This window comes from Ahaetulla prasina, chromosome 6, assembly GCF_028640845.1.
Source record: "Ahaetulla prasina isolate Xishuangbanna chromosome 6, ASM2864084v1, whole genome shotgun sequence".
NCBI lineage: Eukaryota > Metazoa > Chordata > Lepidosauria > Squamata > Colubridae > Ahaetulla > Ahaetulla prasina.
In genome coordinates, this window is record NC_080544.1 from 87981534 (window position 1) to 88008265 (window position 26732).

Consider the following 26732-nt stretch of genomic DNA (forward strand, 5'->3'; position numbering starts at 1 on the left):
TATGACTGTACAAGTCTTAAAAGATAACTATGGAAAAATTGTTTTTTAGTATCTGAGTGTTACAGACTGGAATCTTGAGAAATATAGCTATTGTTGACATCCAAATATTTAAAAGAAAAAAATTCCAAGAATGTCATCATCCATTTTCTTTTAGGTGAAAATAAGATATGAAGTATATTAGTCTGAATCATTCAAATTCAGCTGACTTGAAAGTTTGTTTCTGTTTCTCTTAGTATAAATGTAAAAAAAATCAAATATTTGCCATTTTTGTTGCCAATTATGAACTGGGGAAGTGACATACATTTTATGGTTTAGGATATAATAACACCTCCTCAATATATTTTTTAACATCTTAGGAAGATATTGTTATTATTCAAAATGTGCTAGTGGGTTTTTAAGGAACTCACTTGTCTTTGCAAATTCTTACATTACTGTTCTCAATTATACACAGACACCTGCCAGTAGTCCTATACAACAACAGTTATTGTACTGTAAGGTTATTTCTCAGATCTGTACTTTTATAGATGCATACATCTAAGGAAGTATTACTTAAATTCAAAAGGAATTATTTGTTATAGTAATTTTTAAATAATCTTTACTAGTTGAAAAATAATCCATTATGTATGGTTATTATGAAAATTAGGATGTAACCCAGATAAATATTATTTCAGGAATAATATTTATTGAAGGCAAGAAACTGTTACATATCACTTAACTTGTAAAAGCAGTTATCAAGTCAGGTCATGTTTCATCTGACTTATAACCAAAATCCCAAACTTAATTGTTGTAAATCAAGGACTACTTGAATGATGGGTACACAGGTAGATGCTTCTCCATTCTTGAATTTACATATTAAACCAAAATGATCTACTAAGAATATTCTTACTATATTATTTAAATATCAAAATTTCTTAAAATTGATTTATTCATTCTGTAATAGTGATTTTAATAGTGTTATAGTAGAAAGATATAATTTCTGAACAGTATAATTTGCAGATTGATGGATCAATTATATTTAAAGATAGTAGAACAGAAGCTACAATTTTCAAATGAAATTAATATGTACCATTGCTGGCTGGATTGAGGTCACCAGTATAATTATATCATAACTTGCCTTCAGTAACAGCTAGCTGCTAATTTTTTATTAAAAATATGTAGTCTTAGCCTTTATAACTGTTTTCTACACTGCCTAAGAGAATTTGTGGGTCAGCCCATGAAAATAGCTGGCAAACTGGAGGTGTCACTTCTCCCTTTGCTGAAATACCTATACTGGTGCTCTTTGGGTTCAATTTAATGCTTTTTAAAAGTATTTTCTTAATACTTGTAGTAGCAGGTCTTCAGCAGAGCTCCTTTTGCAGGTGTTGTCATATGCTTAACACACTGATAGATAACAAACTGTAAATATATATGGGGCTTGAAATGCACATGCAGACACACCAACTGAAATGTGTAAGAAACTAGGGAAAGCACATGACTTGAAGAAAAAATATTGCATAATGTTTTGTGCAAACATAAATACTAGCCTCCTGTTACGTATCTTTTCAATTAAGATTCCTTTGTGAGGTATACCAGTATTTTCTGTTAGTTATATTTGAAATTTTGGTTAAAGCTCTTGCAGATTCTTTTTATTTAATATCTTGTAGGGAGAAGTTGAACAAATAGCAATGATGAAACCAAAAGGGCAAAATGAGCATGATGAAGGCATGCTTGAATATTTAGAAGATATAATAGGATCAGGACGATTGAAAGAGCCTATTCAAACGTTATGTCGAAGAGTGGAGATATTAAATGAACAAAGAGGTGAGAAGGTGAGGCTGTAAATCAACAGATTATTCTAGAGTTAGTTTTAATTTTAAATTATAAATTTAATATGCTTGTCATTTTATGCAGTGCAGAAGTATCTGGAATGTTCTTGCTTTCATGTGAAATTACTGCATGCAAATTCAAACTAAACTCTTCATGATTTTTATATGGTGAATTTGTGAACATTAATTAATTAGGTATAGCCATTGCAAAATAGCTTAAATCTATATGTTTTGTCTAGTTAAACAGAGTTAAAATGGTGGAAAAAGAAAAAGATGCCTTGGAAGGAGAACGGAATAAAGCAATTGAATTTCTTTCTTTGGAAAACAAAATGTTTAAAGAAAAAAATAAAATCTGTCAATACTACATGTAAGTAGCATCATTTTGGAAAACAGGATGGAATGGATCAAGTGAGCATATATTGACATCGTATCTACTTAAATATGTGTTTAGTTTATATTTATGGAAAGATTAAATGTGAAAAATGTATTCTACAGTAGTTTCTTTAGATGGCTAGTAAAACCTATAATATATCAGAGAGAAAAGGAATAGAATAGAATAGAAAACAGAGTTGGAAGGGACCTTGGAAGTCTTGTAGTCCAACCCCCTGCTCAGGTAGGAAACCCTATACTATTTCAAACAAATGGTTGTCCAATGTCTTCTTAAAAACTTTCAGTGCTGGAACATTCACAACTTCTGGAGGCGAGTTGTTCCACAAATATTGTTTTGAGCCCAGAACAGGACAGCTTTATTAGAAATATTTCAATGGAATGTTCTGAATTGATTTTATTCCAACATAACAAAACTCAAAGTGTGTTGAATCTTCAATCACATATAACAGGGAAACTTGAAGCAAGCCTCTTGTTTCTTTGCTTTTCATCACTGAGTCACAAAAGTTGATGTGTGTTCCAATCTAAAGAAAATACTGGTTAGAGGAGTGGTTTATAAAATATATTATAAAACCCTTTTTGAAATTCAAGCAATAAATAAATAAATTCCCAGTAACAAGTACTGGAAAGAAAAAATAATAATCTTTTTACTGCTTGGCCTGCCTGCACAGATAATCAGAAATGAACTAGGCAAAGAGTTTAATTGTTGAATTTATTTCAAAATGTCAACAACAGAAGCACATTTCTTTGATTGTATGTGGCTTTTCCCAATGTACATATTAGACTTTATGTAGCTTTCTGATTTCTGAACTTTCCTGCAAAGCTGAATGTAAATGACAAATTTCAGTTCATTAGTCTGAAATTACAAGTTTTGCAATGAAATGCACAATGTTCAAATTTGCATTTGATAAGCTGCTTAAAAAGCATATGCACACAGAATACATTGAGATAGCACATATTACAACTAATGAATTCTATAGTAGCAAATTTAAAAACAATGAAGTTATCAATGAAGCATGCAATAGTATGTGCTGAAATGACTTTTCTTCACCTGTCATTACTTAAGTATTGTCAGATTGTCAGAAGTATTGTGGGAGTGTTACTTGGAACCCTGACAAGTATAACCATTGGTGACAGGTATGAAATGAAAAGTTTGCTCTTTATTGGCTGATCTCTCCAAGTTGCCATAGCTTGAAAGTATTTTTTGAAAAACCCTGTGGGTTATTAGGTCATTAAAACGAATGTGGAATGAAACATCCTGTAATATTCTGAGCTCAGAACAAGCTTGGAACATTTCAAACAGCTGTTTCAAGATGGGAAAGCTTTACATACTTCTGATACAAATTATATTATTTTTTTATTCTATCAAGCTACTAGTGATCATGTTGTATTTTAGTGTAATATTGATACATTTGGTTGGTTTGGCTTCTGTAATTATTACAATTCACGTATATTTTATTGTATATTGTTTTGGCACTAATTGATTAAAAAGTTCAAAAAATAATGTTAGACTACACCCATAGCTTAGTATTACTGATTCTTTTGAAATGTTAAAATATGTGTTCTGTTTAATGCACTTCACCAAAACATAGCAAATATATTGGGTTGGATCAGTGTTTGGGCTTACTTACACTTTGTTAAGCAGTGCGGAAAACATTAGTAAATTACTTATTGGATTGGGGTTGTTAATTATGAGATGGGTGGCAAATAAATTTTATAAATAAATAAATAAATACTTTCCATTCAGAATAATGGAATTTAATTGCAAGTAGTGCAGTACAGATTTAACCAATTGCTATTTAAACAATATGTTCTTGCTGCTCCTGCACAAAATCTCTAGAGTGGTGGGTAGCATGGCATATATATTCATTAGGGATTTGAAAAAGATATGATACACTTTTCTAGTAAATAATTTGAAAGGTCCTAACGTTTCAGGTAGTGCTGATTCATCTATGTTGCTTAATTAGAATTGTTTCTAATTAATCTCCTTAAACTGGACAATGAAATCCAATATAGACATTAGGTTTGCTTTGACTCTGAATATGTCAAACCAGGCAGGTAACTTTAGATAAGATCAATTTTTATCCAATATCAGATGTCTTTCTTTTTTAGTTATGAATTACAGAAGCGGATATATGACCTGGAAGCACAGAAAGGAAAAATACATGAAGACACTAAAGAAGTTAATGAGAAGAGCAGCAAACTGGCAGATGAAATGAGAGATAAGAATGAGGCTCTGAAAGAAGTAGAAAAGTAAACATTAATTCTATTATTGGGCAAAACTTAGCAATATTTGAAGGAGTGCTGCACTTGTTCTATTTGCTGTTCATCACTGATGCATTATGGGTAACAAGTGTGACTTTTATCTTGTAAAAATGATGAAAATAAAATTCATTGGCTCATTTGAGGGGTTCCCAAACTGAGGTGTACCACCCTAACCCTTGGGGAGGTGCAGTTAGAATTCAGGACAGGCATAAAGAACTTAGTTAGATCTTTCTCAAAGTTTCATTTTATTATATTCATTTTGATGTTTGTATTTTTAACAGGCAGTATATGCAATAAGATTACAATAAAAGGTGTGTACACAAAAAAGAACTCCTGGACTATGCTCTTATTCTAATACAATGGTTGTTGTTATATTTATCCTTTTTAGGAAACTCAATGAAATCACAGCATTTATTGAAGAAAATAAAAATAAATTTAACCAGCTGGATTTAGAGGATGTTCAAATAAGGGAGAATCTAAAACATGCAAAAAGCAAATCAAAGAAACTAGAGAAGCAGCTTCAGAAGGATAAAGAAAAGGTATAACTGCAACTTTGTTATGGCTTTTCAAGGGGAAAAAATCTATTCAGTTTCCTCTAGATTGTGTAATGTAAAAATATATTACCAGAAAGACGAATCCTCCTGCTACTGCTGCTGCAGTTAGATCCCAGAGTGAAAGAGCTTTGTGATCATAGCTGTATTCCTTTCTATAACTTTGGTCTCTTTGTTCAGTTTTGTCCCAGTTTCTTCAATCAGGAAATTAATCTTTTATTCTTATATCCTAGTGCAATTATGACTATAAAAGATAGATCTCTATTTAAAAGTTTGCTACTCTAACCCACTCTCAACTTTAGACAGTCTTTATTTCTTTATCTGTAGGCATGTGGTTTTAGGCAGATTCTATAAATTTAACGTTAGTATTTAATAACATTTTAGATTATATCCAAACTAAATAATATAAACTGAGTAAACATTACTAAGTTGTAGCTATGTGGAGAATACATACATACATAATGAAATTTGCAACAGTCACATTTTTAATTCACAGTTTATATTTGCCTTATAGTATTCCAAACCACTGACAATAGTTAAGAAAGATATTAAATAATGAATCTATTTTGTAGTCAAGTATCAATATGATAGATTGACCAGGTTGCCAAATTAAACAGCTATTTTAGCATAAGTATATTAAAGTGACCAAAAAAAACCCAAGTCCAAACCAAACAACCTTCCTGCAATAAGAAGTTGGATTATTTCCCTGAGAAGATTCCTCCATATCATAGGCCAAGAACAGTTTAATTTTTTTAGGCTGTCTGTGTTCATGCTTGATTCAGTTTATTTCCTTTGGGAAACATACCAACATACAGTAATTATTATGAAATCTCGATTAGCCTAATCTCACTGCACTGGGTTGCATGCACTGGAACCAAATATCTAAAGTGATTTATGTGATGACATGCATCATTTGCACAATGACATCATTCAAATAAATCATTAGTTGACATTTGTAAGCATTTGTGTGATGTCGTTATGCAAATGACACAGTTACTTTAATGTCATTTGTGTTTAAGAGGAATTATTAACTAGCAGACATTTCTTCCATGGGATAGTTCATTGAAAAGAGGTTTCACTTATGGCTTCTGTATAGTTCATTGTTTTGGTTAGGTTTTATATTTACATTTATATAAATATTTATATAGCATGTATATAGGTTTTGCTACAAAAACTTGGGCATACATCTGAATTAAAAAAAGGGACTAAAATGTTTAGACTAGTTACTATTTCTGGCAAACCAATTATTAATAATGTAATGTGATTCTGAATGACTAAAGTATTATGAAGTAGATAATCCTGTTACCCATTGCGTTAGCCTTTGAAAGAATGATAATACAGTCTGATATGATTAAAATATTAAATTTTAAGATGATCATATGTTTTTTATCCAATGCTGGACAGTCTGATAATCTAAGAAGAGTATATATCAAAGATAATTGTAGTGGCAAACAAACTTTATTAATGAATCAGGCATATCACGGGCAGGCTTCCCCATTTGATTTTGCTTGTAGGAAACTGGCAGGGCAAATTGGAGAACAAGTGACTGGGGACACTGAACAGTTACAAATTTATGAATAAAATGTCTAAACTCTGGAATTTTCAACTCCAGTGGACTTTTTATGCATTCTTTAAGAAAGCTGATTTTAAAAAATTGTTGCATTATAATGCAGCATTTGGGCAAAGGAGGGTATAGATCCATAGGGCGAACTGGTAGCACGCATAGCCATATCAGTGGGCACGCCAGCTCAGTTCCGGCGCGCATGTGCACGCCAGCCACCTGATTTTCGGGCATTCTGGGCCCACCAGAAGTAGGGAAACAGGCTGTTTCCTGCCTCCAAAGGGCCTGGGGTGGGGTAGGGAAGGCCCATTTTTCTTTCTCACCTGGTTCCAGATCCTCTCTATGCATCTTGGGAGGGCAAAAACAGCCTTCCCTACCCCCTCAGAGGCCCTCCGGAGGCTGAAACGACCCGTTTCCCAACTTTCGGTTGGACAGGAAGTGACATTTTTTGCTGTGCCCAGCCTCCAGAGAGGGTGGGGAAGGCTGTTTTCGCCCTCCCAAGATGCATAGAGAGGATCTGGAGCCAGGTGAGAAAGAAAAAAGGGCCTACCGGGCCATCGTGTGCCAGGAGTGGGTGGGAAGAAGGGGGTTGCGCATGCATGCGTGGGGCAGGACGCATAGAATTATGGGTGTGGGCATGCACACGCACAAACCTTCCCCCCACCCACCTCCATCCTGGCACGCGATGGCAAAAAAGGTTAGCCATCACTGGTATAAATAAACACAATGAATGTTTTCGTACTGTAAGTATATAGACAAAATGTCTTATGGAAAGAAGTACAACAGCATAGAATGCCTGTCTGTTTTAGGATGCATTGTGCAAAAATTATGGTATATATTCTTATTCATAAATAGGATATACTAATCTTGCTGCATAAATTAAAATGTATACAAACTCATCTTATATTTAGATACTACATACGTCTTTCGATAAAGACACCAATGAGCAATATCCAAAACTTACATAAGTAGGCTTCTACTTGCTTGTAGGGACTTATTCTCCTAATAATGCTTTACATTTTAAAAGTGTCTCCTAATCTTCCAGAATAGGTTTGGGTGATTCTGAAGAATCTGATTGTAAATTATCATAAAACTTCTTTAAAAATGGGGAATTGTTCCATTGCAAAAGTAATGTTAGACTTCTCACAGATAGAAGACCTCAGAACTGTACCTGCTAGCAGTGAATCTGCAATTACTGAAGCAACAGCTAAGAGAGAAAATCTAGAAAAAGAAAAAGAAAAAGCAGAAGAAAAACTAAAAGAAGTTATGGACAGTCTTAAAAAGGAAACTCAAGGACTGCAGAAAGAGAAAGAGGTTTGTATTAACACAACTACCTACCTATCTACCTATCTCTTAAAAAAATAAAATAGTGTTTTGTTTTTAAGTACCATTCATGTAACAGTAAATTCATTATGTGATGAAATATTCTTTTGATTACTATTCCATATTGTTTTGATTACTATGGCACTATATTTTATTTATGAAATATGTTGCAGCACTAATGTAGTCAATACATGGTTCTTTTAAAAAAACATTCTGGTTTTTTTTAAAGGACAGATTGAATGATTATAAGATGATACTTCTCTATGTAGTTACATATATAGACAACTGGAAGTTTTGAAAAAAGCTGGACTTGAAAAGAATATCAAGCCCAAAAATTATACTTATTATTTATAATCCATTGGTGAGACCACACTTCCAATACTGTGTCCAGTTTTGGTCATCATATACAAAAAAGATGTTGAGATCCTAGAAAATGTGCAGAGAAGAGCAACAAAGATGATAAGGGATATGAAGGCTAAATTTACAATGAACAATTGAGGAAACTAGATACAGTAGGTCTAATCTAACAAAGGGAAAGATTAGGAGTGAGATGATAGCAGTCTGCCAGTACTTGAGAGGCTGTCACAGAGAAGAGGAGGTTGACCTAGTCTCCAAAGCACCTGAGGGCAGGACAAAAAACAGTAGGTAGAAGATCATTAAATATCTCAATTCTAACTTAAAACGAAGGAGAAATTTCCTGACAGAACAATCAGTGAAACGGCTTGCTTCCAGAAGTTGTGGCTGTTCCATCATTGGAGATTTTCAAGAAGAGACTGGACAGCCATTTGTTTGGAATAGTGTGTATGTGTGTATTGGCCATGCAGAATCACTGTTGATATATTATCATATGGCCTCAATCAATTCACTCTATTTAAGCTAGGGAAGTGGAATATTTGGGTTCATCTTTATAGTGGATTAGTGGTAAATAGTTCTAGTACTTCTGGGGTGAGAAAAATGGTTGGTCCTTAAATAATATGCACTATAATGGCAGGCTAAAAATGAGAAGCTTTTAAGGAAGACCAAATGTCTACAATCCAATCCTCAGATGGACTAGTGGCTTACATCAGTGTCAACTTGAATATGTTATGTGCCCTATTTTGCTTTGTGGCCACAGCCTAATCTTATCATCCATGTTTAGTCCAGCTTTGTAAATCACAGATTATGTCACCTCGAAAGTTAATCACTTCTGGCAGCATTCACCTTCACCTTGGATTACAGGTTGCTTTAGTAGTCAGCACGTTCCCATGATACACAGTATAGTAAGAGACATTCTTCTATCATCTTGCCATATCATGCCACATTTTGCTTGGCTAAAAGGCAGCATTAGGTATCAAGCTAGTTCAAGCTTTACTTACTTCTTTTGGAGCAGCCTCTTGCACAGTGGGCAATGGACTGACTGCAATCTTATAAGCAGATTCTTTGTGCTTAATTGTGTTCCTAACTTTTCCGAATACACAGCAAGGTGTAAATGTAGTCAATGTTGTCAAGCTGCTTCCCTAAGTGTCCTAAGTATTTCATTAAAGTGATTATGAAATTACCCCCATCTTGTTGCTTTTGTGAAAAGACCAGAACACATGGCTTTGTCAGGAGGCCTGGGGACCCTGAATGGAGATGGAGCTGATCAAGTTGTTGGTTTGATTATGTTGGTGCCGCTGCCACGTGGTGTCAAGAGTTGTTTTTATGTTGTGGATTTTTACTGTAAGCCACCTGGAGTCTCCTGTGAGTTGAACGGCCTTATAAATTTGTTAAATAAAATCAGGATTTGGCTGCCTTTGCAAATCATAGGCCTTACACACAATTTACTGGATGGAAAAGTGTAAAAAATCAGTGTAAAAGAGTACTTTTATCTATCCTTCAGAAAGCTTTGGAAGTAGAAGCAATTATCTCTTTTATTGTTAGGGAAAGGCATCCTGAATTAGATGCTGGAAACCAAAATTCTCCAAATGTTGCAGCGTGTCGATCAGCTTCAGAACAATTCCCTATAATTTGTCATTAGTTAAGCTTCTACTGACACATAATTTTGTGCTGAAGCTCTGTGCAGGCAGCTAAAATGATGTGTGTATTTATCTGCTCTTTTTTACTTGTCATTCCTTGCAATAAATACATAAGAGAATAGGATAGGATAAGATAGGATAGAATTGAATTGAATTGAATTCTTAATTGGCCAAGTGTGATTGAACACACAAAGAATTTGTCTTGGTGCTCTCAGTGTACATAAAAGAAAAGATACATTTATCAAGAATCATAAGGTACAATACTTAATGATAGTCATAGGGTACCAATAAGCAATCAAATCATATTGGGAAACAGTCAATATAAATCCTAAGGATACCAGCAACAAGGTTACAGTCATAAATGGGAGGAGATGGTGATAGGAACAATGACAAGATTAATAGTAGTGCAGAATATATATATCTCTATATGTATGTATGTATCTATCTGTCTGTCTATCTATGGAGAGAGAGAGAAGAGGAGGGAGGGAGGGAGAGAGAGAGAGAGAGAGAATAAAAACATAAGAGCTTTACGTCTTGGAGCAATTGGACACAGCTTTTCCTCTTGATCTTTAGTTGCTTAGTTGTTCTTTGGGAAAGTGAACAAACGGAGCCAATCAGGATTCTCATTTCTTATGTTGAGAAATTCTCATCCCACAGCGGTCCTCCATCTGTTAACCGGACTATCATAACCATTGTCCCCAGCTCCTCTGATCATGATTTGATGGACAAAGAAGGAAAAAAAATACTTTAAAAGCAACTCCTAAAGAAAGCATCTGTTTTTATTTAATTTTATTTATTTTTATATTCTATCGTAATAGAATGACATTTGGCAGAAATTGTTATTGAAAGTTGGAATACACAGATATATTAATTTCTATAGTAAGAAAACTCTTTTTTCCCCTCTGCCCCTCTCTTCAGGATAAAGAAAAAGAACTAATGGAATTCAGCAAAACAGTTAATGAAGCACGTTCAAATTTTGACATGGCCAAGTCAGAACTTGATCTGTATCTTAGTCGTCATAATACTGCAGTATCTCAGCTAAAAGCAACAGAAGATGCTCTTCAGGCTGCTTCAGGGACACTTAAAGAAAGATTAACTGCTATCAAAGAATTGGAATCAAAATTACCTCAAACGGAAAATGATTTAAAGGAGGTCAGATTTTATTAAAACATCTTTATATTTTGAAATATTTAACTTCATTTGTGGTGTTACAGAAATCTGGGGTGAGTAATTTTTTGACATTAAGAACTGTGCTTTAAAAATAAATACCTTAAAACAAACAAATGTTGTCTTTTAACATATAGGAATGTAGTCATTGATGTGATCTTGTGGGAGTGGAAAAGACTAAACTTGGGTCCATTTTTGGGTCATGGTATTGCAAATTCTGCAACTAGACAACTGAGGGCTGTACATTTCAATTACAGTGTTTACTCCCATGTGTCCATCATGATTCATTTTTGCCTTGACAGAGTTTCTGAAGTTGGAAAGATTTAATCTCAATAATGATGAGAGGGTTTTTTTTTCAGATTTTGGTTTTAGCTCCTTCATTCTCAAGGGGAAATCTGACAAAGTCTGGAATATTTGAGATACTATCCCAGGGTGCATAGGATATCAACTCTATTCTTCATAAAGAATAAAAGTGGAATTGGCCCTGAAGCTCATCTAAATCTAATAAACTGAATTCAGATGTACGCTAAACAAACATTTAAAGTGTCGTGTGTTAGTTTCCTTTGCTGATTCACTTAAGAATAAGTTTATATTATCGTGAATTAAAGGTAAATGTCCAGAAATATACCTCAACATACATACCTGATTGTGAATCTTGACCCAGGTATCACAGCAGTAACTTTTCTTCTTTGGGGGAAGCATCGGCCAATGTTTTATACTTCTTTCTTTAACTTATTTGGTTACTTAACTTAGCATCCACTGCAGAAAAAAATTGTGAACATGGACTAATAACATAAATCCTAACACAAAGACACCCTTTCTTAATACCCAACTGGACTGATGCAAATAGCAATGACAATTTCAATTCCAAGTGTAGAGGATGGAATGCTGCTAAATTCTATCTGTGGACTCAAATAACTACAGGCATGTGGCTTTTATAAGTACTGACCAAAACTGTAGAATCAGTTTCAGATGGCATTATAGCCATGTCATGTCATCCCCCCAGAACCGATCCAGAAGGGAAGCTAGCTGTCCTGCAGCCCATAGATTAGTAATACAAAAACTTCAGTATTTGTTTTGTAGCTCTAGGAGCCTTTCCAGAATGACTGGACAATTAGGATGGAGGGATTCTCCCAATAGAATGCGGAATGGTCCAGAAGTGGGTTGCTACAGTGGAATCTGCCCAGAGACTTAGTTGAAATTGTTGGCCACCCCTCCTCTTGCGACTGTTGGCCCCCGTTTTCAGCTCAGTCATCTGAGACATCTTTCTGAGATTGCTCCTGATAACAATCCACTTCTGGACCTTTGGACAATTCTACTGCCAGGTTTTTTTGTTCCCTTTTTCTCCTGCTCCATTTACAACCATTGCCTGCCTCAAACCCTGTGCTTGCTTTTGAGTTGCTGTCAGCTTCTGGCGGCCCGCCCCTCCCTTCCCCCAAGTTGGCCAGGCTGTTTGCCCTTCGCTGCTGAACTTTATCTGGGGAGTGGGCAGACTGTTTGCATTCGGCCCTAGGCAACCATGGAGACGCTAGTCCGGTGCGCAATAGGCTTTGGCTTCAGTGCTGAGAAGAGTTTTAAAAGAGCGGTGGCCATTTCAAGCTGCTCCGCGCCAAAACTCTTGTCTCCTGCTGGATTCTTTCTATGATCCATTGGGAGGGCAGAATAGAGCCTCAGAGTCTGTCGTGCTGCTGATTGCGCTATGGCCATCGTGGGACATATTATCTAGCCCAATCTCGAAGCTCAGCTGAGGAGCGGGATTCATTTAAAGCAGTGCTTCATGCGCGCTTCCTCCCCCCCTCCGAATGCCTGGCTTCTGAGCAGCCACGAAGTGCTCTCCATTCCATTTCAGTCCTCATAATTGGAAGACCGTCCTAGGTGCGCCCTAGGCAGACTTCCTGTGAATTTTTCCCTTAGAGGAATTTCAGCCTCAACAAAGGCTGCATTGGAGCTGGCAAATCCTAGGTTCGTCCTAGGCAATCCGCCCTTTTTCCTCCAGACTTGTGTGTGTGTGTGTGTGTGTGTGCTGGCTAGTCCTGGGAAGAGGCACAACCGCCACCTTTCATCCACAACTCTTCATTTTCAACCGATTCTGTCATGGCTGACAAAGTCAGGCATAGGGAGGAGCACAGGGCTAGGGAGGAGCCAGGATCCTCCTCAGGCAGGAAAGCATTATGCAAGACCAAGCATGTTTCAAAGAGGCAGTCTCCCAGAAGGGGGCCTAAGCAGCCCTCTGCTGAAAAGCAGGCAGGGCGGGACCATCTGGACTCACAATCACTGGCCAGTGAGTGATCTGTTTCCAGGTCACTTCAGCACGAGCAGATGACCCTCTCTGACAGAGCTTGGTCACCTGGGAGTGCTGGTTCCTTGTCACCAGGTTCAGCCACTGCAGTTCCTATTAAAGGGGATAATCCCTTTGAATGCAATATTGCCACAAAGCATGCTAATCCACCCCACAAAACGAGGCTGCTAATTTTGCAGGAGTTTAAGGGTCCATTTCATCCCCTAAAAACTCTTGATTCTTCCCTCCCCCTGAAATGGTCATGGTCACAACTGTTTTTGAACTGCTATCCTTAACACAGCACACAAAACCTAGTGTGTATGGATGAGGATACACATAGGACTTCTGAAGATTCTGGGCTTCTTTCAGAGCATCATAGTTAGCAGATCCCATAAGTGTTTATTACTCCTGAAGTGAAATTCTTTCCAATAGTAACTCCCAGTAGCACTCTTGAAAAGTAACATATTTTGTTAAGCAATTTAGCACTTATGCTTAAAGCTTTCTAAGTTGAGTATTGCCAGCAGATCTACTTTAAACACTAGGAATTTCTTCCATGGGTATTGCAGAATGTTTTTTCTTTCAAATATTAAGAACTGTTACCAGCCTACTAATGGAACTTCTCTGATACTTCTCATTCTTGTATATCATTCTTATCATTAATGTCTTTTTTCCATGATGGACAAAGACATGTCCTTCTATTCTTGTACAAAAAATGGTTAAATTACAACAGTAGATATTTTCCTTTCTGTTTATTTTTATGGATTTCTTTTCCCCACTTTTCTATACAATAATGCTTTTAACTTAAATTCATTATCACAAAACTTGGCATGGGCTTTTTCTCTCATAGAAAGGTGGATTAAGTATTGACCCTGCTGATGTTGGTTATCCTGTTTTCATGTAAAAGAAGGATCTTCATGGTAATTCTTGGGTTCTAATTTGTAGTTCTACATGTATGAACATAATTTAAATATGTTGCAATAGATTCATCAATCCATTAAGATAATTGCAAAATGCTCCAGTTCAAAAACTTCTAGAGGATTATTATAAATACATTAAGAAAGTGTAAACTAAATTAAAGTGTAAGGAAAAAAACCCCTCAGTCTGGTTTTTTTTTTTTCAAGAAGCCTGCCTTAGCAATAGGGAGCCTACAATTTGGTTCTATTATATGTAACATCTTCCCTCATAGTTTTGTTTTATCTATTGTTACTATTTAAATGGATTTGCAAAAATTTTTAATTCCTGGATTTTTTCTATACACTGTCCAGTCACTTTTAATGATATGGGAAGATGTATATTTGATTTATAAACTGATATATTATAAATTTGGAAGACATATTTGATTAAATAAATAAGAGGAATGACAGAAAAATGATTTTATTAGCATTGTAATGAAATATATGTGTCATTTGTTTCAAAGTTCAGATATATTATTAGGTATGATACCAGTATGTCCTTTACCCAACTTATTTGTAAAATCATAAATGGAAAGTTATGAATATATCTGCAGCAATTCATGATGATCCCAAAATGATACGTATACAGTGATGTCATAACATAAATACTACTTTACATACTGCCATATTGATGCCCAAGGCAAATATATGTAATAGTATTTGTAATATGACATATGTATCATCATTTGCCTCCACCTTGTGGAGACTCATACTTTCCATTTCTTATTCAATAAGCTGTACAATTAGCTTTTAGTAGATTTCCCACTTTTTAAAGTTGTAAGTACAATTGTTTAGGTGGATTGTGTATAAGACAATTTTATTATAAAAATATTTTCTGGTACTGTCTAATAGAATGGAATGGAATGGAATAGAATAGAATTTTTTTTGGCCAAGTGTGATTGGACACATAAGGAATTTATCTTGGTGCATATGCTCTCAGTGTACATAAAAGATACCTTCATCAAGGTGCAACATTTACAACACAAATGATGGTCATAGGGTACAATTTAACCCTTAATGATACAACACTTAATGATAATCATAGGGTACAAATAAGCAATCAGGAACAATCAATATTAATATAAATCAAGGATTACCAGCGACCAAGTTACAGTCATACAGTCATAAGTGGAAAAAGATTGGTGATAGGAATGATGAGAAGATTAATAGTAATGCTGATTTAGTAAATAGTTTGACAGTGTTGAGGGAATTATTTGTTTAGCAGAGTGAGGGCCTTCGGGGAAAAAACTGTTTTTGTGTCGTTCTGGTGTGCAGTGCTCTATAGCGTTGTTTTGAGGGTAGGAGTTGAAACAGTTTATGTCCTGGATGTGAGGGATCTGTAAATATTTTCATGGCCCTCTTCTTGATTTGTGCAGTATACAGGTCCTCAATGGAAGGCAGGTTGGTAGCAATTATTTTTTCTGCAGTTCTAATTATCCTCTGAAGTCTGTCTGTCTTGTTGGGTTGCAGAACCGAACCAGACAGTTATAGAGGTGCAATGACAGACTCAATAATTCCTCTGTAGAACTGGATCAGCAGCTCCTTGGGCAGTTAGAGCTTTCTGAGTTGGTGCAAAAAGAACATTCTTTGTTGTCCTTTTTTGATGATTTTGATGTTAGCTGTCCATTTTAGATCTTGCGATATGATAGAACCTAGAAATTTGAAGGTTTCTACTGTTGATACTGTGTTGTCTAGTATTGTGAGAGGTGGAAGTATGGAAAAGTTTCTCCTAAAGTCTACCACCATTTCTACGGTTTTGAGTGTGTTCAGTTCCAGATTGTTTCGGTCGCACCACGAGGCTAGTCGTTTGACCTCTTGTCTATATGCGGATTCGTCATTGTCTCGAATGAGACCCATCACTGTTGTGTCATCTGCGAACTTCAGTAGCTTAACAGATGGATCGTTAGAAATGCAATCATTGGTATACAGAGAGAAGAGAAGTGGGGAGAGCACACAGCCTTGGGGGGGCCCTGTGCTAAGTGTACAGGTATCTGATGTGATCCTGCTTAGCTTCACCTGCTGCTTCCTGTTTGTTAGGAAGCTTGTGATCCACTTACAAGTCTGTTCAGGTACCTGTAGCTGGTTTAACTTAGTTAGAAGAGTGTCTGGGATGATGGTATTGAATGCTGAACTAAAGTCTACAAAGAGGATCCTTGCATAGGTCTTTGGAGATTCAAGAGGTTGTAGGATGTATTGCAGAGCCATATTAACAGCATCATCTGTTGATCTATTTGCTCGGTATGCAAATTGCAAGGGGTCTAACAGCGGATCCGTAATGGTTTATAAGTTACTTATAAGTTTTCACTCAAGTAACTCGTAATGTTAAGTTTGTTATGCTACTTGTAGTATTAAAAAAACATTGATTTCTTTCTTTTAAGAAAGAAAATGAATTGGATAAACTTACAAAGGAGGAGGCGGATCTGAAATATTACATTGGAGATCTACGTCAGAAAGTAGAAGAAGCAAAAAGTTCATTGGCAATAAATAAAAGTCAAGGAAAAGTTCTTGAAGCCTTGATTCAGCAGAAGAAATCTGGAAATATTTCTGGAATATATGGAAGACTTGTAAGCTGTTTTTTTAAATTATTATTTTGTAATTTTCCCCTCCTTTTTTGAACTCTAATTAAGAGAAGAACTGTATTCATTAAGAAAACGTGTTAGCAGGGAATGGCTGGTCTTGATGAAGTTTAATTTGTGACCATTGCCAGGAGATTAAAGTATCTTCTTGCTAAGGAATTGCTGTCCTTATTAGTGACATACCAGCATAAAGTGGGCTAGAGTCATTAAAAAGTATAATAGATCTAAAATATCTTGATTTAGTGAAAATGAAAATCTAAAAAGAACTAGAAAAGGCTAGAAAGCGTAAAATGTGTTTGTTAAAAGCTAAACGTATATATACAAATAAGTAAATTCTTCAAAAATAAGTCGAGTTTCTAAGCATTTTCTACAGAACGAACAAAAGCTCAACATTAGCTTTCATTTTTAAGCATCTGCTAGATATCCAATTCTTTAGTTATATACCTCAAAGATTTTTGTTGATATGCTATTGTACTATTGTACTATCTTGTAGTATTGTACTATCTTGATTTTATTAAGAGTTTTGAAAATATTTAAATTGTAATTTTCATGAAGGAGTCTATGAAGGTATTCTGTGACTTATCCATTATTGATATCTCATAAAACTCAGTTGTAAATCATATTATTGTACTTGGCAGCAACATTACTCTGTGTCTTTATTTGAAATCAGACTGCATATATCTACATTCTTTTACACACACCCTTGCATATACACAAAGTGGTGTGTTCCTTCAATACTGAAAAGGATTCAAATGTTCTCAAACATCTTTAAGCTTCAGAGGATTTTCTTCATATCTGCTGCAGAATTAATTGTGCATAAAATAAAGTTTCCCTTGAGTTGAGTTCTATTACTGCTGTTGTATGAAATCTCAGTGTTTTTCTGAGAGCAATAGGGAAGAGCTTTGCTATTGCCATCTTCTGCATTTATTATATATTTTAACTTCTCATTCTACTTACTGTCTTGATTTTTCCTGGCAGTCTCTCATCCAAGTACTAAATCTAATCCTGCAGGATCTAGGGACCAGAGGTTTAGTCTTCTGAGTTTTCAGACTCTCCTGGAGCCTATCTTCAGGGTATTTGTATACCTTTTGGTGAGAGTGCACTCCAGCACAAGTCCAAAAGCTCAGAAGACTAAACCTCTGGTCCAGTGTCTGACCCAGATTGGATCTGCAACATTATCCTGGGATAGCTACTGTATATTTGCCGTCAAGTGCAATCCTTTTCAGCTTTCTCAAGATTTGCTTCAGACAACAAAGTTCTGCCATTTGCTTTGATTGACAGTGCTTACATAACTTCAATTTATTTATTTAATTGTTTATCAACAAGTACAAGGAAACAAATATCAGTATAGACATGGACACATGAAAAAATGGCACAAATAAATGGATATAAATAGGCAAATCATAGCCATAAACACATAAAATGATTACATATAAATGGGCACAGTAGGACAGAGATGGTAGGCACGCTGGTGTGCTTATGCACGCCCCCTTAGGGATCGCTTAAGAAACGTGCAAGGTCCACAGTAGACAGTTTAAGATAAAAGGTATGGAGGTTAGAGAAACTAACAACAGGATTAGGTTCCAGACATTTATTATTCTATTGCTGAAGTTGTATTTTCTGCAATCAAGATTAGAGTGAATTACATTTAGTTTGTATCTATTGATAGCCCTTGTGTTATTGCGGTTGAAGTTAAAGAAGTCATTAAGAGGTAGGACGTTAAGGTAGATAATCTTGGTTCGGAACGTAGACGGTGTAGTTCAAGGTTATCCAGGCCTAAAATTTCAAGCCTGGTGGTATAAGGAATTTTATTGCGAGCAGAGGAGTTGAGTACTTTTCTTATAAAATACCTCTGGACTTTCTAATGTATTAATATCCGAAATACAGTGTGGGTTCCAGGCAGGTGAGCAGTATTCAAGGATACGTCCCAAATGCATATAATTCTTTGGACTACTATTTACACATTCTAAATTTTAATAATGGAGTTCGGAACAAAGAATTTTTCTTAATGAAAATGAAGTGTGTGTTTTATTGAAATATGTATTTGTATGCTAATAAATATGCTTAGTATCAGATATTAGTAATTTCTGTTTCTTTCCTGGATACTAAATAATTTTTATATTTTGCCAACAGGGTGACTTGGGAGCTATAGATGAAAAATATGATGTTGCAATATCATCATCATGCGGAGCGTTAGATCACATAGTTGTTGATACTATTGATACAGCTCAAAAATGTGTTAATTTCTTAAAGAAGCAAAACATAGGAGTAGCAACATTTATAGCTCTTGATAAGGTTTGTATGGTTTTGATTTGTTTTAATTTTCTTGTAATTGGTGGGTTTTTTTAATTTGGAAAAATAATTTTATATTATAGCTATAGTCAATAAATGTTTTCTAGCGACTGATATTTAAAATAAAATTGGAACTATAATTTTAATGGCATTTTTATTATCTTGATACAGGAATTTTCTTGCCTTTAGATGAATAATTAACATTAATACTTTCATTTATGTATCCATTAAAAATACTCATGTTTTGAACAATTTTATGTGATCCTTTAATACCGGTAGAACTTTCCATATACTTTAGCAATTGGTCAGAATATATTTTTTTAAATAAGCGGATTTGAACTATGCAAGATTTTGTTACCATCACTATTTTAATAAAAGCAGCTTTAGATCTATGTCAACCATAGCTAGTCTTCGACTAATAACTGCAACTGGGACTGGAATTTCAGTCGTAAGTCATAGCAATCATAAGTCAAGACACTCCTGTGAATGGATCCGATTTTATGACCATTTTTATGGCAGTTATTAAGCAAATACAAATCTCACAGTTAAGCAAATCATATTGTCATATTGTCATAGCCCCAGATCTGTTCTCCCAAATGGTTGCTTTGGGCCAGAATAAGCACTAACATAAATTGCAGTCATGTGATCTTGGGATGCTGTAACCACTTGTGAATGTGAGCTGGTAGCCAATCATCTGAAATGCAGCCATGTGATCACGGGCGTGGTGGTGCAAGCTTTTATGACAGCCATAAGTGCTTTCCAAGACTGTGAATCACTCTTTCCAAGGCCAGCAAAACTGAATGTTGTTAAACAACCAGTTGGAAGTTCACTGCTACCTGTAATTTTAGTTGTTCTCTACTCATATCGTACACATTAAAATGCCCAGCACCCAGAAAATGGGACAAAACCAATAGTAAAATGTTATTTTGCAAAGAAATTTTAATGGTATGCTCTGGATGCTGGGACATTACAGGTTGCCCATTCTTTTTGAAAATATATATTAAGATTGAATTGAAGAAAGCACTAAAAATGTTTTGTAGTATAATTACGATGGTAATAAAATCCATATAACTGAAGCTGTAGATGTGTATATGAAATGCTTATGTAATTTTTAAAATTATTAATCAATTGCTTTTTCATTCTCCTCCAGATGGCAGTATGGGAGAAAAGCATGGGCAAAATTCAGACTCCTGAAAATATTCCTCGTCTATTTGACATGGTGAAAGTGAAAGATGAGAAGGTTCGCCAAGCCTTTTATTTCGCTTTGCGTGATACTCTGGTAGCCAATAACTTGGATCAGGCCACCAGGGTAGCATTTGGAAAAGGCAACAGATGGAGAGTCATAACGTTGCAAGGACAACTTATAGAACAATCAGGTATTTTTAAAAGTACAATTTTTTTTAAAAAAAGAAATGAAATATATATAGAAGGCTAGCATTTCTAATGTGTTCTTAATATTTCCATAGGAACAATGACTGGTGGTGGAGGAAGAGTAATGAAGGGTAGAATGGGATCCTCTTTTATAGTTGAAACATCCGAAGAAGAGGTTAGTAGACTGCATAGGGGGTGAATACATATTTATTTGTATGACCTTTGCTATTATAACAAATCTCAAAAATGCCTTATAATCTAGAACGAAAATACCTACTTAAATAATACAAATAACTAATTCAATTTAAAGTATAAGGGAAAGAAAAGAAAACAAATGAATGCCTATAGCTATTTTATACAAAGCCCTGGAAAAATAATATTGAACATTTAAGTGCATCACAAATTTTAGAATAAATAACTTCCAGACAACACTTTGCTTAATTTACTTACATTTAACTTTTTTTAAACCTACATTTTATTTTTGCAGGTCCATGAAATGGAATCACAATTGCAAAAAAAATCTCAAAAAGCTATGCTATGTCAGGAACAGAAAGCACAACTGGAGGAAATAATAGCAAAATTACATAAAAATATTAGAGAAATGAAAAACACTTTAGAAAAATACACTGCCAGTATAAAGGTAACAATAATTGTTTATGCTGCATAGCTACAATCTTTTTTTTAGAGGAAACTAAACTTGGTGATCTTTTGAGATTTTGATAGTCCTATTTAAAAATACCACCCGAGGAAATAAATGCAAGATTCTGAACCTCAGAAAATAAAACTGTTCTTTTGAACCTGTACTTTACAGAGGGTTCTAGAGACTGCCTTTCTACAGTGGTATTTCTGTCACTTAATGTAACTAGTAGAAGACAACTATCTTCAGATGAAGTCATAATGTGAAGGTTTACAAGTTTAAATTCTTCATTTGAGAATGAAGTCACCTAGGATATGTAGAAATTTAATAAATGAATGTAAAATAAATTAGAATTTCAGAGCAGGTATGTGGATTAGGAATTATGAATTAATTTTAATGCACTCAGAAGCAAGTGGACAAAAGGGATATTTTTGTTTATTGACAGAAGTTATATAAAATCGTATTCAAGAACAGAAGCTTGTGAGGAGTCTGTTGGTCTGAAGTAAATTGAGAGTTGTCTCTCATGAGAATACGCAGTACTCATGGTCTTTATTTCTCTTTTTCTGAATGATAATTGCACTGAGGAACTTGAATATTTTGTGTGAACTGCTAACATGCCTATTTTTATCTGTTAAGAGTTTGACGGATCAAGAAGTTCACTTAAAAGTCCAGGTTAAAGAACTAGAAGCAAATGTAATTGCTTCTGCTCCTGATAAAGTCAAGCAAATAAAAATGGAGAAAAGATGTAATAACTTCAAAGAAGGTAAATAGTCTTTGGTGGTGTTTGTGTCTTTTATTTTGAATTTTACTCTTGGTTTTTTTCCCTACTCTATATAAATCCATTAAATGTTTTTGCCATTTTTTAAATCCTGGATTTGAATTGGTGTCCTTTGAAATCAGTTTACCTTGCATAGTGATTTTTTTTGTCACCCTAAGTCATAACTAGGAGTGTTTTAATCTTTTTTATATTTCAAGGCCTTGTTTTATTTCTTTCCATAATTTATTGCAATGGTTTCAAAATATATCCTTATTGCATCATGACAAGTAAAGTCCTAAATATTTCAGTGGATCTTTTGTTATCTCACAGTTGAATCTCCTTTTTACAAATGTTTCTCCTCAGAAGTTAAGTGCCTGCTATTATGTTGTTTTTTCTTCATTGATTTTGTTTTCAGAAAACAAGTTAGAATCTTTAATTACTTTTATTAGCTCTCATAATAATAATTTATTTTCAAGCTTTATAAAACTGGCCAACCCAAACAGTTTGCTGTGAGCAGCATACAGCATAAACTTACAATATATTTTAAAAAAGAATAAACAAAGAAAACCATATAACAATAAACAGACAACATATAAACATAAAATGTAAAACAGTAAACAAGTATACAAGAAAAGAAAACTAGGGGAAGTCGGATTTAACTGGCCACTAATGTCTGGGAAGAGCCAGGTCTTAATGGCATTCCTTAAGGCAAGTTGTTGAGTCTGTTATATATTGGAGAAGTTGATTGTTCCAGAGATCAGTGAAAAAAGGCAGACTTCCTGGATCTGATAAGATGACAAAATTTAGAAGCCAGAGCATGCCCTCCCTGTGGAGATGTAAATATTCTTGGAATAAGGTGGGATTCTTCAAGTAATCCAGTCCATTGCTATGTAGGGCTGTAAAGGTAATAATAACCAGCAGCTTGGATTGTACCCGGAACCCTATTAGGAGCCAGTACAGCTTGCAGAGTTACATGACTAAACATGACTAAGATGAACTAATGTAAGGCTACATTAATTGAATCTTGCAAGTCTGAATATGCAAACTTCCCACCACTATTTTTCATTGCTTTATCCATTAGGGCAAGCCCTTCCTATGTTTCTTTCTAACCATTAAGCCACTGGGGCTTGTGCCTCTTTTGTCTGATTGTTTCCTAGGTACATCTCTTCCCTTCGTTCCCCAAGGTCATCCATACATCCACATGTTTCATTTAGAGTGATCAAGTGTGAGTGACTATGAGCAGGGGCTCCTGGTTTGGGGATGAGTGCAAGTGGCATATAAGACATAGTTGTGCGAAGGCTCTCCTGGTCATGTCCAGATTGTGCACCAAGTCTTGAATGAGTGTTTTTTTCCAGTGAGACCGGTCTATCATATATGGGGTGGAGCATACTGGTTTTGGCTTTTGCCTTCCAGCCCCAATCCAGGAGCCTTCTGAGGCAATCGCTTTCGCGACAAACTATTTATATTTTAAAATATAAATTCAACACAAGTCTTGAATGGTGTAATGCCACCTAACCAAAACCAAAAATGGAAATTCGGCAACTTCCAGATCTGGGAGACCCAAAATCCACAGACATTCAATCTTGGTATATAATTGAGCCACAACCTGTTTTTCCCCATCCAAAGCCACAATCTCCAGATACTGGGAAAATCTTGACAGTTTGCAGGAACAGAAATCTACACTGTGAATCATTGGCATATTAATGATAGCCATCCTGAATTGACAGATGACCTCTCCCAATATCTTCATGTAGATATTAGAAAGGAGAGGGAATTGGACAGAGCCCTGAGGCATCCTTCAAAACATGGACCTAGGATTCAACTGATTCCCTTCCACTTACTGGAACTGGCCTTGGAAAACCACTGCAAAAAGGTGCCCTGACACCTATAGTGGTCCAGAGAGTTACCGTTGTTCAAAGGCCATCAAGAGATCAAGGAGAGCTAGGATGGATGCATCACTCCTATCCTGAGTTAATTATAGGTCATCCATAAGTGCCATAATATTATTGGTAAATTCAAAAAATAGTTCTTCAAAATTCCATCTTTAAAAATGCAGTGAAATATTAATAAAGATATTTCTTTTTGACAGATTATGACAAAGTGGCTGCAAAAGCTGACAAACTGGAAAAAGAAGTTAAGAGACTACATAATCTCATTATTGAGATAAATAATAATAAACTTAAAGCTCAGCAAGATAGTCTTGATAAGATAAACAAAGAAATAGATCAGTGCACTTCTGCCATTACAAAAGCACAGGTAGCAATCAAGACATCAGAAAGGTATGATTTCCTATTATGAACCAACATCCTAGAGGTAGAATCATGGTATTTATTGCAATTATTACGTTTACCGTATTTTTTGCTCCATAAGATGCTCCTGACCATAAGAGGAGGAAAACAAGAAAAAAAATCTGCCTCTGCCTCCCAGCGTCCATCCAGTATTCATCTGGCTAGGATCCTTGCAGCAAACAGCCTGCCTATGACAGGGAACGCTGGAGCCTTCACCTCCGAGCAGCTGATTGGCGGTTGGATCAGCCTCCCGGAATACCACCAATCAGCTGTTCCAGGAGATGCGGATTGTTTCTGCCATTGGCCACTGCTGCCTGTCACTCATAGATGCTCCATCAGATGCACAGACATTTCCACCCACTTTTGGGAGGAAAAAAAGTATGTCTTATGGAGAGAAAAATACGGTAATTGAAGAATTTAATTTAACTCATCTGTTAAGTAATCCATTTATTACTGCTGATTGTCTTTTTTTCCCTTATATCCCTAAATTTTTTTTTCCCTTATATCCCTAAATTTTCAGTTCTTAATAGTCTGAATTCTGCTATTGTGTAGTACATTTGCTCAACACATATATTGGTGACTTATTTAATGTATTGCATAGACAAATATTGAGCAAACTGGTAAGTATTCAAGAGACTAAGGAAGCAATTTAAAAAGTTAAAATTGATAAAGCACTAGACCAGGGTTGTCAAACTCGTGACCCATGGGCCAGATTCATCACATGCTAGCCATGCCCACCCCCCATTTAGTGAAGGGGGAAAAAGTTGTGATATGTCATGTGACGACAACGTGTCTTTGCAAGTTTGACACCCCTGCGCTAGGCCAAGATAGGCTGATTCCCCAATATTATAAAACTATAAAGGAAGAAATGTTGGAGCCACAGGTAAGAGGTAAGAAAAATGAGTGAAATTAAAGAAACAAAAATAATACCAAAGGCATGGAGAAATGTATATATAACTTTGAATTATAAAAAAAGGAATTAATTCAGAGAACTTCAGACATATAATCCAATTTTTTTAGTGAACATGAATTATAAGCTATAGTGCATTCAGAAAGTATTCAGACCCCTTCACTGGGGGATTTTCTGCTATTCTTCCTTGAAGATCCTCTCCAGCTCAGTCAGATTAGATGGTGACTGTCGGTGGACAGCCATTTTCAGGTCCCTTCAGAGAAGTTCAATAGGGTTCAAGTCTCTAGCTGGGCCATTCTGGGACATTCACAGAATTGTCCCTAAGCAACTTGTCTTGGCTGTCTGCTAAGGATCATTGTCATGTTAGAAAGTGAATCTTCAGCCCAGCCTGAGCTCCTGGGTGCTGTGGAACAGGTTTTCATTGAGGATATCCCTGTACTTTGCTCCATTCAGCTTTGCTTTCCTTTCCTGACCGGTCTTCTAGTCCCTGCTGCTGAAAAACACCCCCATAATATGATGCTGCCACCACCATGCTTCACTGTAGGGATGATATTGGGCAGTTGACAAGTGATGCCTGGTTTCCTCCAGGCATAACTTTTAGAATTGAGGCCAAACAGTTCAATCTTGGTTACATCAGACCAGAGAATCTTGTTTCTCACAGTCTGAGAGTCCTTCAGGTACTTTTTTTGCAAACTGCAAGCGGGCTTTCATGTGTTTTGCATTGAGGAGAGGCATCCGTCTAGCCATTCTGGCATAAAGCCCAGATTGGTGGAGAGCTGCAGTGATGGGTGTCCTTCTGTCCCATCTTCACATAGGATCTCTGGAGTTCAGTCAGAGTGACCATTGGGTTCTTGGTTACCTCTCTTACAAAGGCCCTTCTCCCCCCGATTGCTCAGTCTGACCAGGCAACCAGCTCTTGGAAGAATCCTGGTTTGTACCAAACTTCTTCCATTTGAGAATTATAGAGGCCACTGTGCTCATAGGAAAATTAATTGCAGCAGAAATATTATTGCAACCTTCTGCAGATTTGTGCCTTGCAATAATCCTGTCTCTGAGCTCTGCAGGAAGTTCCTTTGACCTCATGGCTTTTGCTCTGCTACAGTATGCATTGTGAGGCCTTCTATGGAAAGGTTTGTGCCTTTCAAAATCATGCCCAAGCAATTTAATTTAACAAAAGTGAACTGAAATCATGGCATAGAAACACGTCATCAAAGATCAAGAGAACTGAGAAGCACCTGAGCTAAATTTCAAGTGTTCTTGCAAAGGGTTTGAATACAATGCCAATGTGATATTTCAGTGTTTTCTTTGTAATAATTTTACAGACATTTCTAAAATTCTGTTTTTACTTTATAATTATGGGAAACTGAGTGTAGATTAAAGAGAAAAGAAATTGACAAAAGTGAAGGGGGGTCTGAATACTTTCTGAATGCACTGTATATTACTATTTCCCCACCCCCACCCCATGCATCCTCCTCCCTACCCTTAATCATATTGCTTTACTTTCTTTATTTTTAGTGTTTCATTGTCTTACTATTGTTATATTTAAAGTTTTTATAATTCTACTCAGAGTAGCTGCATGGGTGATAAATAAATTTAATTAAAACTGATCAAATAGAT

At 35.7% G+C, this 26732-nt stretch overlaps 1 protein-coding gene across 5 annotated transcripts in view; it reads left to right on the plus strand.

Moving 5' to 3' along the window:
* SMC4 (structural maintenance of chromosomes 4) overlaps window positions 1-26732 on the plus strand; it is a 56675-nt gene that overhangs the window by 10992 nt on the left and 18951 nt on the right. For all 5 annotated transcript variants that reach the window (XM_058187602.1, XM_058187598.1, XM_058187600.1 and 2 more), the window contains 13 exons: window positions 1644-1808; window positions 2045-2172; window positions 4305-4445; window positions 4846-4996; window positions 7719-7883; window positions 10805-11038; window positions 16663-16848; window positions 18994-19155; window positions 20303-20528; window positions 20619-20698; window positions 21011-21163; window positions 21797-21923; window positions 24007-24196. In XM_058187602.1, coding sequence (XP_058043585.1) covers window positions 1644-1808; window positions 2045-2172; window positions 4305-4445; window positions 4846-4996; window positions 7719-7883; window positions 10805-11038; window positions 16663-16848; window positions 18994-19155; window positions 20303-20528; window positions 20619-20698; window positions 21011-21163; window positions 21797-21923; window positions 24007-24196 — 2108 coding nt within the window. The remainder of the gene's footprint in view (window positions 1-1643; window positions 1809-2044; window positions 2173-4304; window positions 4446-4845; window positions 4997-7718; window positions 7884-10804; window positions 11039-16662; window positions 16849-18993; window positions 19156-20302; window positions 20529-20618; window positions 20699-21010; window positions 21164-21796; window positions 21924-24006; window positions 24197-26732) is intronic.